The sequence below is a fragment of the Capra hircus genome, chromosome 1, assembly GCF_001704415.2.
Source record: "Capra hircus breed San Clemente chromosome 1, ASM170441v1, whole genome shotgun sequence".
Classification (NCBI taxonomy): domain Eukaryota; kingdom Metazoa; phylum Chordata; class Mammalia; order Artiodactyla; family Bovidae; genus Capra; species Capra hircus.
In genome coordinates this window covers 57,496,534-57,515,087 of record NC_030808.1, presented here as the reverse complement: position 1 = coordinate 57,515,087, position 18,554 = coordinate 57,496,534, and the positions used below count along the sequence as shown (strand labels likewise).

The window sequence follows — 18,554 nt, the reverse complement described above, 5'->3', positions numbered from 1 at the left end:
GTAATACTCCATTGTGTATATGTACCATAGCTTTCTTATCCATTCATCTGCTGATGGACATCTAGGTTGCTAAGGAAGCTCCAATTTTAAATATCCACTGTTCATCCAGAATCCATCTCCCTGCCCTCCATTCTTGGTAATGACTGCAAATTCTTCTTCACTGACACCATAGGAGCTCTCTTTCTGGGGCTCCCTCATCTTTCTGTTGCATGCTAAGTTGCTTCAGTCATGTCTGACTCTTTGCGACCCTACAGACTATAGCCCTTCAGACTCTTCTGTCCATGGGGATTCTCCAGGCTAGAATACTGGAGTGGATTGCCATGCCCTCCTCCAGGGGAATCTTCCTGCCAAAACTCAAAAATACCATGTCTAAAGCTATCTTTATCTTCCTGGCTCAGAGAATCAAGATTTCTTGATCTTTAAGACAACCCCTCTACCTGAGCTCTTGATCCCACCCTTGCTTGCTCCTCTGGGACCTAGTGTGGTGTCTGGCAAACAGCTGATGCTCAAAAACTGCTGAATGAATACTTAATGGCTCTTCCTTCATCAGTTCTCTCCCCTTCATCCCTTTAGTAGGTCCAGCTTCTCTCACTCTTTTGGCCCCATTTCCCTTAGCCTATTTAGGTGATGAGGTCATTTCCTGTCTGTGATGGTCAGTTTTATGTATCAGCTTGGCTAGGCTAGAGTACCCGGTTATTCGATCACACTAGATTAAGTGCTGCTATGAAGGTATTCTGTTTATGTGATTATCAGCTGCAATCAGTTGACTTTTTGTAAAGGAGATTATCCTGGGTAATCTGGATAAACCTGATCCCATCAGTTTAAAAGGCCTTGAGAACACAACTGTTTCCCTGAGGACAAAAAAGAGAAGAAATTCCATCTGTAGACTGCAGCTTCAGCTCCTGCCTGACTGCCTGCCCTATGGATTTTAGGGACTTCCCTGGCTCAGACGTAAAAGCATCTGCCTACAATGCGGGAGACCTGGGTTTGATCCCTGGGTTGGGAAGATCCCCTGGAGAAGGAAATGACAACCCACTCCAGTACTCTTGCCTGGAAAATCCCATGGACTAAGAAGCCTGGTGGGCTACAGTCTGTGGGGTCACAAAGAGTCAGACACGACTGAGTGACTTCACTTTCACATGGGTTTTAGATTTGACTATCCAATCCCTACAGCCAATTTCTTTCCTCTTGCCTTTTTTTTTTTTTTTTTTTGACTGGTGGGACCCTGACTGATACACTACCCTTAAAATTAGAACATAACAATACACTGCTTGTGTATTCTTGCCTTGAGAACCCCATGAACAGTATGAAAAGGCAAAAGGTATGACAATGAAAGATGAACTCCCCAGTCAGTAGGTGCCCAATATGCTACTGGAGAAAAGTGGAGAAATAACTCCAGAAAGAATGAAGAGACAGACCCAAAGCAAAAACAATGCCCAGCTGTTGATGTGACTGGTGATGGAAGTAAAGTCTGATGCTATAAAGAACAATATTGCATAGGAACCTGGAATGTTAGGTCCATGAATCAAGGTAAATTAGAAGTGGTCAAACAGGAGATGGCAAGAGTGAACATCACTTTTAGGAATCAGTGAACTAAGATGGACTGGAATGGGTGAATTTAACTCAGATGACCATTATATCTACTACTGTGGGCAGGAATCCCTTAGAAGAAAAGGAATAGCCCTTATAGTCAACAAAAGAGTCTGAAATACAGTTCTTGGGTGCAATCTCAAAAACAGCAGAATGATCTTGGCTCCTTTCCAAGGCAAACCATTCAATATCACAGTAATCCAAGCCTATGCCCCAACCAGTAATGATGAAGAAGCAAAAGTGGAAAAGATCTAGGAAAACATACAAGACCGTCTAGAACTATCACTCCCAAAAAGATGTCCTTTTCATCATAGCGGACTGGAATGCAAAATAGGAAGTCAAGAGATACCTGAACTAACAGGCAAATTTGTTCCTAGGAGTACAAAATGAAGTAGGGAAAAGGCTAACAGAGTTTTGCACCGGTTAATGCATTGGTTGTAGTAAACACCCTCTTCCAACAACACAAGGGAAGACTCTACACAGATGGTCAATACTGAAATCAGATTGATTATATTCTTTGCAGCCAAAGATGGAGACGCTCTATACAGTCAGCAAAAATAAGACCAGGAGCTGACTGTGGCTCAGATCATGAACTCCTTATTGCCAAATTCAGGCTTAAATTGAAGAAAGTAGGGAAAACCACTAGACCATTCAGGTATGACCTAAATAAACCCCTTACAATTATACAGTGGAAGTGACAAATAGATTCAAGGGATTAGATCTGATAGACAGAGTGCCTGAAGAACTATGGATGGAGGTTCATGACATTGTATAGCAGGCAGGGATCAAGGCCATCCCCAAGAAAATGAATTGCAAAAAGGCAAAATGGTTATCTGAGGAGGCCTTACAAATAACTGAAAAAAGAAGAGAAGTGAAAGGCAAAGGAGAAAAGGAAAGATATGCAGAGTTTGAATTTGAATGTAGAGTTTCTAAGAATAGCAAGGAGAGATAAGAAAGCCTTCCTCAGTGATCAATGCAAAGAAACAGAGGAAAACAACAGAAAGACTAGAGATCTCTTCAAGAAAATTCAAGATACCAAGAGAACATTTCACACAAAGATGGGCACAATAAAGGACAGAAATGGTATGGACCTAGTAGAAACAGAAGATATTAAGAAGAAGTGACAAGAATATACAGAACTATCCAAAAAGTTCTTTATGACCCAGATAACCATGATGGTGTGATAACCCACCTAGAACCAGACATCCTGGAATGCGAAGTCAAGTGGGCCTTAGGAAGCATCACTATGAACAAAGCAAACGGAGGTGATGGAATTCCAGTTGAGCTATTTCAAATCCTAAAAGATGATGCTGTGAAAGTGCTGCACTCAATATGCCAGCAAATTTGGAAAACTCAGCAGTGGCCACAGGACTGGAAAAGGTCAGTTTTCATTCCAATACCCAAGAAAGGTAATGGCAAAGAATGTTCAAACTACCGCACAATTGTATTCATCTCACACTAGCAAAGTAATGCTCAAAATTCTCCAAGCCAGGCTTCAACAGTACGTGAACCATGAACTTCCAGATGTTCAAACTGGATTTAGAAAAGGCAGAGGAACCAGAAATCAAATTGCTAACATCCATTGGATCATCAAAAAAACCAAGAGAGTTCCAGAAAAGCATCTGTTTTTTTTTCCAGAAGAGCATACTTCTGTTTTATTGAATATGCCAAAGACTTTGTGTGAATCACAATAAACTGTGGAAAATTCTGAAAGGGATGGGAATACCAGACTGCCTGACCTGCCTCCTGAGAAATTGGTATGCAGGTCAAGAAGCAACAGTTAGAACTGGACATAGAACAGATTGGTTCCAAATCGGGAAAGGAGTATGTCAAGGCTGTATATTGTCACCCTGCTTATTTAACTTATATGCAGAGTACATCATGAGAAACGTTGGCCTGCATGAAGCACAAGCTGGAATCAAGATTGCCAGGAAAAATATCAATAACCTCAGATACACAGATGACACCACCCTTATGGCAGAAAGCGAAGAAGAACTAAAGAGCCTCTTGATGAAAGTGAAGGAGGAGAGTGAAAATGTTGGTTTAAAGCTCAACATTCAGAAAACTAAGATTACACCATCCAGTCCTATGACTTCATGGCAAATACATGGGGAAACAATGGAAACAGTGAGAGACTTTTTTTTTGGTGGGGGGGGCCTCCAAAATCACTGTGGGCAGTGACTGCAGCCATGAAATTAAAAGATGCTTACTCCTTGGAGGAAAAGCTATGACCAACCTAGACAGCATATTAAAAAGCAGAGACATTAGTTTGTCAACAAAGGTCTGTCTAGTCAAAGCTATGGTTTTTCCAGTAGTCATGTATGGATGTAAGAGTTGGAGTATAAAGAAAGCTGAGCGCTACAAAATTGATGCTTTTGACCTGTGGTGTTGGAGAAGACTCTTGAGAGACCCTTGGACTGCAAGGACATCCAGCCATTCAATCCTAAAGGAAATGAACCCTGAATATTCATTGGAAGGACTGTTGCTGAAGCTAAAGCTCTAATACTTTGGCCACCTGATGGGAAGAACTGACTCATTTGAAAAGACCCTGATGCTGGGAAAGATTGAAGGTGGGAGAAGGGGACGACGGAGGATGAGATGGCTCGATGGCATCACCGACTCAACGGACATGAGTTTGAGCAAGCTTCAGGAGTTGGGGAAGGACAGGGAAGCCTGGCATGCTGCAGTCCACGGGGTCACAAAGTGTTGGACGTGACTGAGCGACTGAACTGAACTGAGTACACTGCTTGATCCTGCATCTCTCTTTTATTGCATAGACTCTGTCTTCCCTTCTAAGCTTCTAAAAACGTTATCCTACTCCCTCCCTTAGAAATTACTCTTTGAGCTACAGTCCCATTTATTTAACCGGTGAATTGGACATACCCTGTGGGCAGCCCAATGGGCAATCTCAAACTCAGTGCATCACAAGTTATCTCATGATTCCTGCCACCTACTTAAAATGGTTCTTTTGGGTGCCACATCTCAAACTCAAACAGTTTGGGTATTTAAACAGTTTGAAACTAGATATCTAAGTAAGTCATCCTGTCCATCTTCAGTCCCAGTGTTTGAATTCAGGCCTTAATCATGTCTTGCTTCAGCTTTTGTAATAGATCACATTATTATGTCCCTTCCTCTAGTCTCATTTTCAAATCTGTTTCCGGAGTGCTGCTCCTCTGATGCAAAGTGACCAAAATTGCCAAGCCTAAGACTTAGTGTCCCCTTTGCACTTTCAACAAGGGATCCCTAATGCAGACCACCTTCACAAGGACCTTTTAAAAAGCATAGAATCTTACTCAGACCTAATGAATAAGAATTTCCAAAGTGGGGCCTGAAATTTTTCTATTTTTAAAAGACTACCCAGGTTATTACAATCAGCCAGGTTTGGGAATCACCTGTCTGCAGGGTAAATCCAAATTCTGTCTGTGACCTGACACCCCTACTCCCAGGTTAATTCCTCAGAATGCATCATGTTCCAGCAATACTGGTTCAGCAAGGACTAATGATTTTTCCAACCCATGTTGTTTACCATCTCTCTATCAAGAATGTCTTCTTCTCTTATCTGCTTGGGAAAGTTCTACTTGCCCTTCAAAAACTCTACTCAAGCATCATCTAGTGTCTTAGCCAGCAAATATCAACAAACTAGTAAAAATGTTTACGCTAAGTATGCACAGTTCTCTATATAAATTTTCACCTCAATAAAGCTGTTAAGAACTCACTGAAGTCCTACTAAACACCACACTCTGACCTAAGCATTGTGATAAGCTACAATGGTAGAACTACCTTCAGTAAGCTCACATGTCATTGGAGGAAACACACAAATATATAATATAATGCAGTGAGGTAAATTCTGCGAGTCTATGGTAGGCTAAATAATGCCCCCAACAAGATATCTGCATCCTAAGCCCCCAGATCCATGAACATGTTTGTTTACATTGCAAAATATTATGTAGATATTAAGTTTAAGATTATGAGATGAAGAGAATATCCTGGGTTATTTTGGTGGGCTCAATCTGATCACTAGAGTCCTTTTAAGATGAAGGCAGGTGGAAGGGTGAAAGGAGATTGGAAGATGCTATGCTACCAACTTTGAAAATGGAGGATGGAGATATGAGTCAAGGAATGCATATGGCCTCTAGAAGGTGAAAAAAGAAAATGAATTATCCAGTAGAGACTCCAGAAAGATCCAGCCCTGCCAACTTTAGTCCAGTGAGATCCATTTTGGACTTCTGGTCTCCAGAAATGTAACTGTGTTGTTTTAAGTGATCATATTTGTAGTTATTTGTTACAGCAGCAATAGGAGGCTAATACAGAGGCCAACACAGGGCATATGTACATAAACGAGTACATAAAGAGAGTCTCTACATCAAGTTATGGAATGAGAATGGGATGTTCAGAAGAATTACCCAAAGGTAATGACATAAGATCTGAGGGAGATTGTGTTTCAAGGAAATGACACAGAGTAATAAGCACAGAGAGCATGCAAAGCATTTCAATTTGGCAAGGTTATTTAAACAGCAAAAATAATATTAATTTTTCTAAGGGTAAATACTGTTTGCATGCCAGGCACTCTTCTAAAGCACTTTTTAACTGTGAGCACTTTACAAGTTTGTATTTATCTTCATTTTACCTACAGGGATACTAAGATTTGGAGCAGTTAGTTTAACTATCCTGAGATCATAGAGCTAGCAAACGGCAGATCTAAAATCAGAAACTTGTTGGTTTGTCTTCACAACCCACTAACTGCCTCTCTAATACATTATGGTGGGGTCCTTAAGTAAGGTGGAAACAGGGTGAAGTGAAGTGAAAGTCACTCAGTAGTGTCCAACTCTTTGTGACCACAAGGTCTATACAGTATAGAATACTGGAGTAGGTAGCCTTTCCCTTCTCCAGGGGATCTTCCCAATCCAGGGATCAAACTCAGGTCTCCCGCATTGCAGGTGGATTCTTTACCAGCTGAGCCACAAGGGAAGCCCAAGAATATTGGAGTGGGTAACCTATCCCTTCTCCAGCAGATCGTCCCAACCCAAGGATTGAACTGGGGTCTCCTGCATTGCAGGAGGAAACTACCAACTGAGCTTTCAGGCAACAGCATAGCTGAAGTAAATCAAGTATCAAAAAGATATTGAGGCGAGGATCAGCAGAGCTTGGAATATTGTCTTGTTTTGGACACTGACAGAAGATTGGGTTGATGGAGAGTCAAGCAGCCTCCAGTTTTCTGTGATCATGGTTTTGTTACTGAAATGCAAATTCATGTGTCCAATGCACAGTGAGGACAAACAATACCAAAACGCTGGAGTTTGGAGTAGAGAAAGGTTTATTGCAGGGCCATGCAAGGAGATGGTGGTTCATGCCATAAAAATCCCAAACTCCCCAAAAGCTTTCAGCAAAACCCTTTTATAAAAAAGGAGGGGGAGGTCCATGGTCAGTTTCAAACTTCTTGGTGTCAGATCTTTTATTCTGGAGGTCAGTCACGGTCAGGTAAGGAGTCTCCTGTAAAAACCTCCACCAAACAAATGTTACTCTCTGTTCTGACAATAAACGGCAAAGTCTCAAGACTCAACCTTCACTCTCTGAGGTCCTGGCTAAGAGGAGGGGGTTCCTAGGCCTGCTGGTTACCCTGCCCAGCAGGGTTCGTCCAGTACCCAGTCTGGGTCCTCCCACCAGTGCTGAAGAGGTAGCTCTCAGCTAGCGGCTCCCTCAGGGCCAGATCCCCAGATCCTGAACAGCGGTCATCACTGAGGGAGCCAGGCATCCAGGATACAACTGGCCCTCAGACTCCTCAGGCCACACAAATGTCAGTTAGGGGGCCCAAATCCTGCAGAATGTAGCCCATGCAGATGGCTGCTGCTATTATATCACAGAGAGGAAGACAGGGCAGAGGTTCACCACCACCCTGAGGCCTGGGCCCCGCCACTGGGCGTAGTGAGGGCTCTGGAGCCCTGGGGGACACAACCCCTAGACTGTTCCCTGCCTGCCCCCTTCCCTAGTTCACCCACTGGCCCAAAGCAGGGTGAGCTGGACCAGCCCCCTGGAAGAACAGGATCTGCCTCTTACCTCACTTTCTACCTGAGGACCACACTCCACTGACCCTTGGCTAAATCCCCTACTAAGGGTCACTCATCGACGGTTATCTGATGGTGGGGCTCACTGCAACACCAACCAAAGGCCTGGCAAGATCACTAACGGTCACTCATTGATAGTTATTTATGGGAGAGGCCCACTATGGCACTAACCAATGACTGAGCAGGCCCACTGGCCACTGCACAGTGTAATGGCACACAGCAGCCCCGTGTGCTAAAGCCTCCACTCTATTATAGTTTTGCTGCTGCTTCCTTGGCTAAGGTCAATTCCAAGGTGGCTCTAGTGGTAAACAATCTGCCTACTCAGGCAGGAGACCCAAGAGATGTGGGCTCCATCACTGGGTTGGGAAGATTCCCTGGAGAAGGAAATGGCAACCCACTCCAGTATTCTTACCTGGAAAGTTCCATGGAAAGGGGCCTGGCTGGTTGCAGTCCATGGGGACACAAAGAGAGGGACACGATTGAGCGACTAAATACACACACACACACACACACACACACACCCCATCCTTGACTAACTCTATAAGTTTTCTGTGTTGCAAACGTACATTTTGTATAAGGCTCTTTATTCCATTTCTTCCTTTTCTCCTAATGGCTGAGGTGGAGATGGGGGTGTATGCAACTCAACTACATGTCTTACTTTTCACGTCTGTAAAAGGCCTTGAAGTATTTCCCAAACTGGTTGCGCCTCAGAATCCCATGGGGAAGCATACACACAAGGACAAAGCCTCAACCCATTCCGAGATTCTATTTGTTTAGTACTAGGATAGGGCGCCCCCCAAATCTCCCAGGTGATTCTGATACACTACCACGTGTTTCTGGCTCACCATACTTAGTCCACTGTTCCGTGAAAGACTCCGCCCAGGGCCCCGCCCCCGCCCCACCTTTTGCCCTCTACCTCCCGGTGACGTCGGCTCATCTCCCCTCCTTCGGTGCCTCCACTTGGTCTCGCCTAGCTCCGCCCCTCCCACTCCGCCTGCTGCCTCCCAAGATGGCTACGCTGTGGCCAGGCCCGGAGCCGTGGAACCGGGTGAGGATCCCTAAGGCAGGGAGCCGTAGCGCAGTGACCGTACAGGACCCGGATACGGCGCTAGGTGAGTGAGGCGCCGGGCTAGGGGCGCAGGCTTTTCCGGAGGAGGCGTGGGGCCGGCGCACGTGCGCGCTGGGCGGGACTTCCGGAGCCCGCGGGACACTGGGAAGGGCCGAAGGGTCAGGAACTGGGGAATTTGCCAAGGAGTCTCGTGGGGGCACCCGGCTTTACAGTTGTTCGCTGGATCCACCGTGTCTATCGCAGGGCCTGGCAGGGGTACCGAAGGCTCGCGACCCAGCACCGCACCGAAATGGGGGAGAGGGGCGGACACAACTGGTGTCAGGGAAGAGTGCTGCCTGGGAGCCCTACGTTTCACTCAGCCACCAAGAGGCGTGGTTAGCCGTCCGTCTCTGCCGCGCTCTGCCTCTGAAGGGCTGCGGGTCGTCACTCAAGCACTCTGCGATTAAGCCGCAAATTTCCTGGGTCCCCAGTTCCTTATCTGTAAAATGGGGTTAGTTTCCCGGAGAAGGCAATGGCAACCCACTCCAGTACTCTTGCCTGGAAAATCCCATGGACAGAGGAGCCTGGTAGGCTGCAGTCCATGGGGTCGCTAGGAGTCTGACACGACTGAGCGACTTCACTTTCATGCATTGGAGAAGGAAATGGCAACCCACTCCGGTGTTCTTGCCTGGAGAAGCCCAGGGATGGGGGAGCCTGGTGGGCTGCCGTCTCTGGGGTCGCACAGAGTCGGACGCGACTGAAGCGACTTAGCAGCAGCAGCAGCAGCAGCTATCGCCAGGTCTTTGGGAGGATCTAAATGATGTCGTTTAGGAAAGCGTGCTCTATCAATACTGTTCATACTGTTCATGGGGCTCTATTAGTGTTTGAATGGCATTGCGATTATTAGGCAGTAGGGCAGTAAGGTGGCGCTAGTGGGAAAGAACCCACCTTTCTTTAGGTAGAAGTAAGAGGCGCAGGTTCGATCCCTGGGTCGGGAAGATCCCCTGGAGGAGGGCATAGCAACGCACTCCAGTATTGCTTGGAAAAGCCCATGGACAGAGGAGCCTGGCAGGCCGCAGTTCATAGGGTCGTACAGAGTCGGACAAGACTGAAGCGACTTAGCACGCACACAGGTCAGTAAGAACTGGGTTGAGGGATTGAATCCGGCTCTTCCCTCTGCTGGACTGGGTTGAGCAGTAGGGAATGTCTAACGTTTCTGGGCCTCAGCTTATTTTCAAACTGGAATAACAATAATACTTTATTCGTAGAGCATTCTGCTGAAAGTGACTATTATAGAGTAATAATATAAAGTATTATTAATATAAAATAAAGTGAATATTTGGAACAGTGCCTGATATAGTAAATAATGATCAGTTCAGTCCAGCCCAGTAGCTCAGTTGTGTCCTACTCTGCGACCCCATGGAATGCAGTAAGCCAGGCTTCCCTGTCCATCACCAACTCCCTGAGCTTACTCAAACTCATGTCCATTGAGTCGGTGATGCCATCCAACCATCTCATCCTCTGTTCTCCCCTTCTCCTGCCTTCAATCTTTCCCAGCATCAGGGTGTTTTCAAATGAGTCAGTTCTTTGCATCAGGTGACCAAAGTATTGGAGTTTCAGCTTCACCATCAGTCCTAACAATGAATACTCAGGACTGATTTTCTTTAGGATGGACTGGTTGGATCTCCTTGCAGATGATAGCTGTTATTAAATATTTATAACTTATCATCACATTCCCCTCTCTATCCATCCATCCTGCCCCATTTACAGATTAACGTTACCCCTTCCTCTGTTCAGAAATACTTTTAACAGGATTCCTGTTAAGCATGGAAATTCACCAAGTCTCTCCCCACCCCCAAGGCAGCTCATTCTGGCCTCAAATAGTTGGGAGAGTAAGAAAGTTCTCTGTGATGTGTAAAGTTTGCCTTTGTGTTACTCCCACTTAGGATGCTACTGCTACCGTTAAGAGGCATAGAGAACGCTATTAACTCTTATATTCACAGCTCTTCAGACTAGGAGGCTGTTATCTTGTTTTGCTAAATAAGCACCCTGTGTTTAGTCAGATATAATTTCCAGTTGTTACAGTGATTTCTCTTTTCTAAATATATTCTTAAAGTGGTATTAGAGAAGTATATAAGAGTGTCCCACCTTCAACATACTTAAAGTGTTTCAGTTCAGTTCAGTTGCTCAGTTGTGTTTGACTCTTTGCGACCCCATGAACCACAGCATGCCAGGCCTGCTTGTCCATCATAAACTCCTGGAGTTTATCCAAACTCATGTCCATTGAGTCGGTGATGCCATCTAAACATCTCATCCTCTGACATCCCCTTCTCCTCCTGCCTTCAATCTTTCCCAACATCAGGGTGTTTTCAAATGAGTCAGCTCTTCCCATCAGGGAGCCAAAATATTGGAGTTTCAGCTTCAACACCAGTCCTTCCAATGAACACCCAGGACTGATCTCCTTTAGGATGGATTGGTTGGAAGTCCTTATAGTCCAAGGGACTCTTGAGTCTTTTTCAACACCACAGTTCAAAGCATCAATTCTTTGGTGCTCAGCTTTCTTTATAGTCCAACTCTCACATCCATACATGACTACTGGAAAAACCATAGCCTTGACGAGATGGACCTTTGTTGGCCAAGTAATGTCTCTGCTTTTTATTATGCTGTCTAGGTTGGTCATAACTTTCCTTCCAAGGAGTAGGCATCTTTTAATTTCATGGCTGCAATCACCATCTGCAGGGATTTTGGAGCCCAGAAAAATAAAGTCAGCCACTGTTTCCACTGTTTCCCCATCTATTTCCCATGAAGTGATGGGACCGGATGCCATGATCTTAGTTTTCTGAATGTTGAGCTTTAAGCCAACTTTTTCAGTTTCTTCTTTCACTTTCATCAAGAGGCTCTTTAGTTCTTCATTTTATGCCATAAGGGTGGTGTCATCTGCATATCTGAGGTTATTGATATTTCTCCAGGCAATCTTGATTCCAGCTTGTGCTTCTTCCAGCCCAGCGTTTTCTCATGATGTACTCTGCATATAAGTTAAATAAGTAGGGTGACACTATACAGCCTTGACATACTCCTTTTCCTATTTGGAACCAGTCTGTTGTTCCATGTCCAGTTCTAACTGTTGCTTCCTGACCTGCATACAGTTTTCTCAAGAGGCAGGTCAGGTGGTCTGGTATTCCCATCCCTTGAAGAATTTTCCACAGTTTATTGTGATCCACACAGTCAAAGGCTTTAGCATAGTCAATAAAGCAGAAATAGATTTTTTCTAGAACTCTCTTGCTTTTTCAATGATCCAGCAAATGTTGGCAATTTGATCTCTGGTTCCTATGTCTTTTCTAAAACCAGCTTGAACATCTGGAAGTTCATGGTTCACGTATTGCTGAAGACTGGCTTGGAGAATTTTGAGCATTACTTTGCTAGTGTGTGAGATGAGTGCAGTTGTGCGGTAGTTTGAACATTCTTTAGCATTGCCTTTCTTTGGGATTGGAATGAAAACTGACCTTTTCCAGTCCTGTGGCCACTGCTGAGTTTTCCAAATTTGCTGGCATATTGAGTGCAGCACTTTCACAGCATCATCTTTTAGGATTTGAAATAGCTCAACTGGAATTCGGGAGAAGGCAATGGCAACCCACTCCAGTACTCTTGCCTGGAAAATCCCATGGACAGAGGAGCCTGGTAGGCTGCAGTCCACGGGGTCTGGAAGAGTCGGACACAACTGAGTGACTTCACTTTCACTTTTCACTTTCATGCATTGGAGAAGGAAATGGCAACCCACTCCACTGTTCTTGCCTGGAGAATCCCAGGGATGGCGGAACCTGGGAGGCTGCTGTCTGTAGGGTCTCACAGAGTTGGACACAACTGAAGTGACTTAGCAGCAGTAGCAGCAACAACTGGAATTCCATCACCTCCACTAGCTTTGTTCGTAGTGATATTTCCTAAGGCCCTCTTGACTTCACATTCCCAGATGTCTGGCTCTAGGTGAGTGATCACACCATCGTGATGATCTGGGTCATGAAGATCTTTTTTGTATAGTTCTTCTGTGTATTTTTGCTACCTCTTAATATCTTCTGCTTCTGTTAGGTCCATACCATTTCTGTCCTTTATTGGCCCATCTTTGCATGAAATGTTCCCTTGGTATCTTGAATTTTCTTGTCTATTAGGTAGATAAGAAAGACTATAGGTATCTATAGTCTTTCCTCTTCCAGGGTTTTCCTCTATTTATTTGCCCTGATCACTGAGGAAGGCCTTCTTATCTCTCTTTGCTGTCCTTTGGAACTCTGCATTCAAGTGGGTATATCTTTCCTTTTCTCCTATTACTTTTCACTTCTTTTCACAGCTGTTTGTAAGGCCTCCTCAGATAGCCATTTTGCTTTTTTGCATTTCTTTTTCTTGGGGATGGTCTTGATCCCTGTCATCTGTACCATGTCACGAACCTCTGTCCATAGTTCATCAGGCACTCTGTCTATCAGATCTAGTCCCTTAAATCTTTTTCTCACTTCCACTGTATAATCATAAGGGATTTGACTTAGGTCACATCTGAATGGTCTAGTGGCTTTCCCCACTTTCTTAAAGTGTTTGGTGTACCCTAAATGACTCTGCAAAGTATTCATATGAAAGAATATTAAAATCATGATAAAATGTGATATGATATACATTCTAGTTTAATAGATGTTTTCTGAATGATTTCATGAACTTGATATCATCTGTCACCATTTTCCTTCCTTCCTATGTCATTTCTTACATACTTAGAAATGTTTACTTATGTTCTTACAGGTGAAGCTGATTGTATTATTATTGATTTCTTTAAAACAGATAAGGAAAGATGCTTCTTTTAGTGTATTTTTTGTATAATATACTTAATGTAGAAATGCATGTTAAGTCTTATTACTAAATATCTCTGCATTAGACCTTTGCATTGCAGCTGTAATTAAAGAATGCTGTCGCATTACATTGTCACTGAAGAGCCGAACCTTAGACGCAGAGACAGATGTATTATGTGCAATCCTTTACAGCAATCACAACAGAATGGGGCGCCATAAGCCCCATTTGGCCCTCAGACAGGTAAGGCGAGAGCCCTGTATTTAAGATAAAACATATTTACTTGGTGAAGATGGAGATGACACCGCCACTTAACTTTTGTTATTTATGGAAATTGAAGTAAATTACTTGTGATTTACTTGGGCTTTCCTGATAGCTCAGTTGGTAAAGAATCCACCTACAGTGCAGGAGACCTTGGTTTGATTCCTGGGTTGGGAAGATCCACTGGAGAAGGGACAGGCTACCCACTCCAGAATTCCTGGGCTTCCCTTGTGGCTCAGCTAGTAAAGTATCTGCCTGCAGTGCGGGAGACCTGGATTTGATCCCTGGGTTGGGAAGATCCCCTGGAGAAAAGAAAGGCTACCCACTTCAGTATTCAGGCCTGGAGAATTCCGTGGACTGTCCATGGGGTCGCAAAGAGTTGGACACAACTGAGTGACTTTCACTTCACTTTCACTTGTGATTTTTAAGTGTTAAGCCCACAATCACATGTGAGCTTTCAGTTTTTTTCCCCTGAAAGCATTTCAAAAAACAGTCTGTATTAGAAAAGAACTATGTTCGATTCTTTCCCAGTCTTGTTTCTAGTAGGTAGATAATTATGAAAAAATTTCTTCATTATATACAATCTGTAACAAATTACCACTCCTTTGTCTACTTTAAAGATTGAGTGATTTGATCAAAACAAAATGTTGGATTAAGAAACAATTTTCCTGAGCATAATCAAAATCCCCAAATCATAAAAAGAACAAAGTTGCAATTTATTGTGGTGGTAAACAGTCTAATTGGGAATATATTAAATGAGTATATAACAAGTTGTGTAAAGTGTTTTGTGTATCTTTTGAAGTTTAAGACAAAATTGGGTCCTTCTAGCTCAGGAATTACATACACAGAATAGAGCCTTCTAAGTTCTGTATATGCTAATTTATTTGCTCTTTCATTTTATTAATTCTCCAAGTATTTTTGAAACTTTCTATGTGTCAGGTACTGTGCTTTGTGCTAGGTGTATGGCATAATCTCCAACCTTAAACAGATTCATGTTCTTTGGTTAGTTTTCCATTCACATTACTTAAAGCAAAAAAGATGATTTCTTCACCAAAGAAAGATTTGCGATTATGGTTTTTTCTAAGTTTTCTTCTCTGGAGCAGGTTTTATCTCCTGAGTCTTTAACTCCAAAACCAAACTTGTTATCTCAGATTGAATTTACGTATTTCTCCTCCTGGCTTCCAGGTTGTCAATAAGTATAGTCATAAAAATTTGGTGTTCTGTTTTCTCTGCTCTCCCATCTGGTTAACTGATCAATTAACAGTTTCTCTGTATCTAGTCCCTTTTAGTTCTGGCTAAATTTTAAAACCTTGTCAATTTTTTGTTGTCTTGTAATTCTGACTGATGTTTCCTCCTTCAGTCTTTCCTCTACTGTGGCATGTTCACACATACCAAATCCAGGTTAATCATCCTAAAACACAGCTTAATTTTTAATGGTTCTCCATTGTCCCCTGAATAAAGAGCAGACCTCTTAGCTTAACTTAGCAGATCCTTCCTGATCTGGCCTCTTCAGTTTTCTTAGCTCAGGCTTCTCTGTGGTCTTCATCGTCATATATGTTGTACTACAAGCAGCCTGAACTCTTTGAGTCTTCCTACTCACCACATTGGTTCCCTCCTCTGAGCCTTTGCTTACCTGGTTCTGTATGTGTACAATGCCCAAGCCCTCCATCACTTGATCCTCATGTCTGTAGTACTTACGGACAGTGAAATTTAGTACTTAACAATTTACTGTCTTGTTTTAATAGTTTCACTGTTAGAATCATGTTACTTTCAGAACAGTTTATTAATACAATCTTGAGAATAATCTTACATTTACTTTGGTCCTCTTTATAGCACCAAGCACATCCTGGACTATAGTAAGAAAGAAAGAAAGAAAGAAAGAAAGAAAGAAAGTGAAGTTGCTCAATTGTGTCCAACTCTTTGCAACCCCATGGACTGTAGCTCGCCAGGCTCCTCCATCCATGGGATTCTCCAGGCAAGAGTACTGGAGTGGGTTGCCATTTCCTTCTCCAGGGGATCTTCCCAACCCAGTGATCGAATCTGGGTCTCCCGCATTGTAGGCAGATGCTTTACCATCTGAGCCACCAGGGAAATCCAGTCATTGGTCATAACCTGAGCATAATCAAAATCCCCGAATCATAAAAAGAACAAAGTTGCAATTTATATATTGTGGTGGTAAATAATCTAATTGGGAATGTATTAAATGAGTATATAACAAGTTGTCTAAAGTGTTTTGTGTATCTTTTGAAGCTTAAGGCAAAATCTGAAAAATTTATTTGGCTACATAAATTTAAAATTTTTAACCAGAAGCAACTGCTTTGGGCTATAGGTTTCTTTACCCTAAAATATGGTATTCTGTGTATTTCTATACTTTGTATTCAGTGTATTACCATACTTTGAAATTTTGAATTTGTTTTCGTGTTCACATCGTGTCTCTATTACACATAAACATGTGAATTTGAGCTGGTCTTCCCCTTTCAGGTTGAACAGTGTTTAAAACGTTTGAAAAACATGAATTTGGAAGGTTCAATTCAAGATCTCTCAGAGGCATTTTCTTCTAAGTAAGTAGTCTAGTTGCTTTGTAATGGGCTTTGTGCTGGGCTGGAAACCTGGTGTCTTGCTGTGACCTCGCTTTAGACTTCCTTCATTATTGTTTGAATATAACCAATTATACCTTAGCTGTACAAATTTTATTTTAATAAAGGGCCCCTGGTATTTGTGGTAATCTCCCTCTGTTGGCTTGTGGGAAGGAATAGTGTGACACTGAAACCTGGGTGATGATGAGCTATTGTGAAACATAAGTGTCAGTTAACTTCAGTGAGTCATTAGTAAGGTTAACTACCTCAAATTGAGCTTAAAGGAATTCTGTACTTATTATATAAGTGTTTTATAGTTAAGAATGAAAGTAACATACTTTTCTATTTTTGTCAAGTGAAAATCAGCCTATAAATACCAAAGCATGTGTCATCCCAAGCCAACCAGTGGTGGAACTGGTGTTGATGAAGATTTTGGGAGCCTGCAAGTTGCTGCTTCGCCTGTTGGACTGTTGCTGCAAGACATTTCTGTATCCTTGAATCATCTAAAAAACGTTTTTCTGAACTTCAGTTGTTTGGATGTATTTAATGGGCTTCTCAGGTGGCTCAGTGGTAAAGAATCCACCTGCTAATGAAGGAGCCACAGGAGATGCAGGTTTGATCCCTGGGTCAGGAAGACCCCCTGGAGGAGGAAGTGGCAACCCACTCCAGTATTCTTGCCTGGGAAATCCCACAGACCAAGGAGCCTGTTGGGTTACAGTGCATGGGGTTGCAGAGTCAGACACGACTGAGCATGCATACAGGGATGAATTTAATAGTATTTCTGTTTGAAAGCTAGGGAGTATGTAGTTTTTCATATTTTCAAAGTAGGAGTTATAATTTATGCAAGTTCTTAAAATTTTGCTCTTTGGTCTCCTCTTCCCTGGGAAGTGCCTGAAATAGCCATTGCCAGGGATTTCTACCTCTATTTAATATGTATTATCCTAAAGGCATTGACAGTTAGAAATTCTTAATCTTAAAAGCTAATCCTTAGAAACCAAATTTATTAATGAAGCCTCTAGCAGAGTGTATATTACTTTTGTTAAAGCTTCAATGACTTAGTAGAACATGTTTTAAGGCTTTAACTCCTTAAAATTCCGCATTGTTTTTTTTCCCATAAATGTAACTCAACAAAACATAAATTCCTTTGATTCTGTTTTCCAACTTTAACTTGATTCTTCAGCTTGACTGTGAAACATCTAGGTTTGCAAGAATTCATTATTTTAAACCTTGTGATGGTTGGCCTCGTGAGCAGGTTATGGTATGTACGTACGTACCTTTGAAATCCTTCATTTCTTTTTCATTTCTCTAACTCAGACTAGGTTTCTTATTAGTAGTTTTCATATTTGCTTTTCCATGGGATGTTGAAGGTGCAGAAATTCTGTTTCTTCATTTGATCAGAGTTTATCTGGGATGGATTAGGAAGCTAAGTGTTGTTATTGGGAAGCTAAGTTATGTCAAAAGACTAGGCTTTCAATCTGAATCCATGAGATCACTTCCACATTAACTAAGCAAATGAATTCCTAGGATTAGCAGCTGGAATTAAAAAAAAAAAAAAGGTTCCTTTAATCATTCAGCTGAGCCATTAAAAATGAGTGTGTTCCTGAGCAGTCTCTATCATTCCTTTGTTTCTGCCACTAGATTTCTAATACTTAATGGCAATGGCCTTCCTTATGTTTTCTAAATTCCTTTCTTCCACATGAACCACTACTGCTTTTCCAGCCTTGGCTGTTGATGTAAAGAACACTGGTAATACTAGTTGCAAACCAAAGAGAATTTCCCTTGCATCTCACAATATATATTATGGAGCTTATCTGATGGATAATCAGATTCAAAATCTGCCCATTTGTGATTAGCTATAATTTGAATGGAAACAGAAAAAGAAAAAATTATTTCTAATCCTTAATTTCTGTCTTAATCTGTTTATCTCAAGTACTATTTTCAGTCATCCTATTTTTTTATTCTGCTTGCTTTTAGAGCTAACAATGTTAGAATTATTTACCATATGTTAGTATGATTATCATGTTAGTAATGTTAGAATTACTACTCAATGTCAAACCGTATTATTCTTCCCTACAATGAAAATAGCTTTGATTTTTTAATTTTAATAATACATGTTTATTTGAAGAAACTTTTCAAAGAACCTGAAATTTGCCTAAAATCTTATCCTCTAGATAAAACCACATTTAAGATTTTGGT

At 42.3% G+C, this 18,554-nt stretch overlaps 1 protein-coding gene across 5 annotated transcripts in view; it reads left to right on the top strand.

The window, feature by feature from the left end:
• The window catches only part of NEPRO (nucleolus and neural progenitor protein), an 18,555-nt gene continuing 8,587 nt past the window's right edge, over positions 8,587 to 18,554 (top strand). Inside the window, exons 1-5 of one of the 5 annotated variants that reach the window (XM_005674925.3) lie at positions 8,587 to 8,764; positions 13,610 to 13,764; positions 16,264 to 16,343; positions 16,715 to 16,846; positions 17,539 to 17,616. In XM_005674925.3, the coding sequence (XP_005674982.2) occupies positions 8,662 to 8,764; positions 13,610 to 13,764; positions 16,264 to 16,343; positions 16,715 to 16,846; positions 17,539 to 17,616 (548 nt within the window). In that variant the 5' untranslated portion in view covers positions 8,587 to 8,661. Of the gene's footprint in view, positions 8,765 to 9,790; positions 9,834 to 12,643; positions 12,682 to 13,609; positions 13,765 to 16,263; positions 16,344 to 16,714; positions 16,847 to 17,538; positions 17,617 to 18,554 lie in introns of those variants that run through there. The other 4 variants (XM_018066177.1, XM_018066237.1, XM_013962566.2 and 1 more) reach the window with 4 other exon arrangements.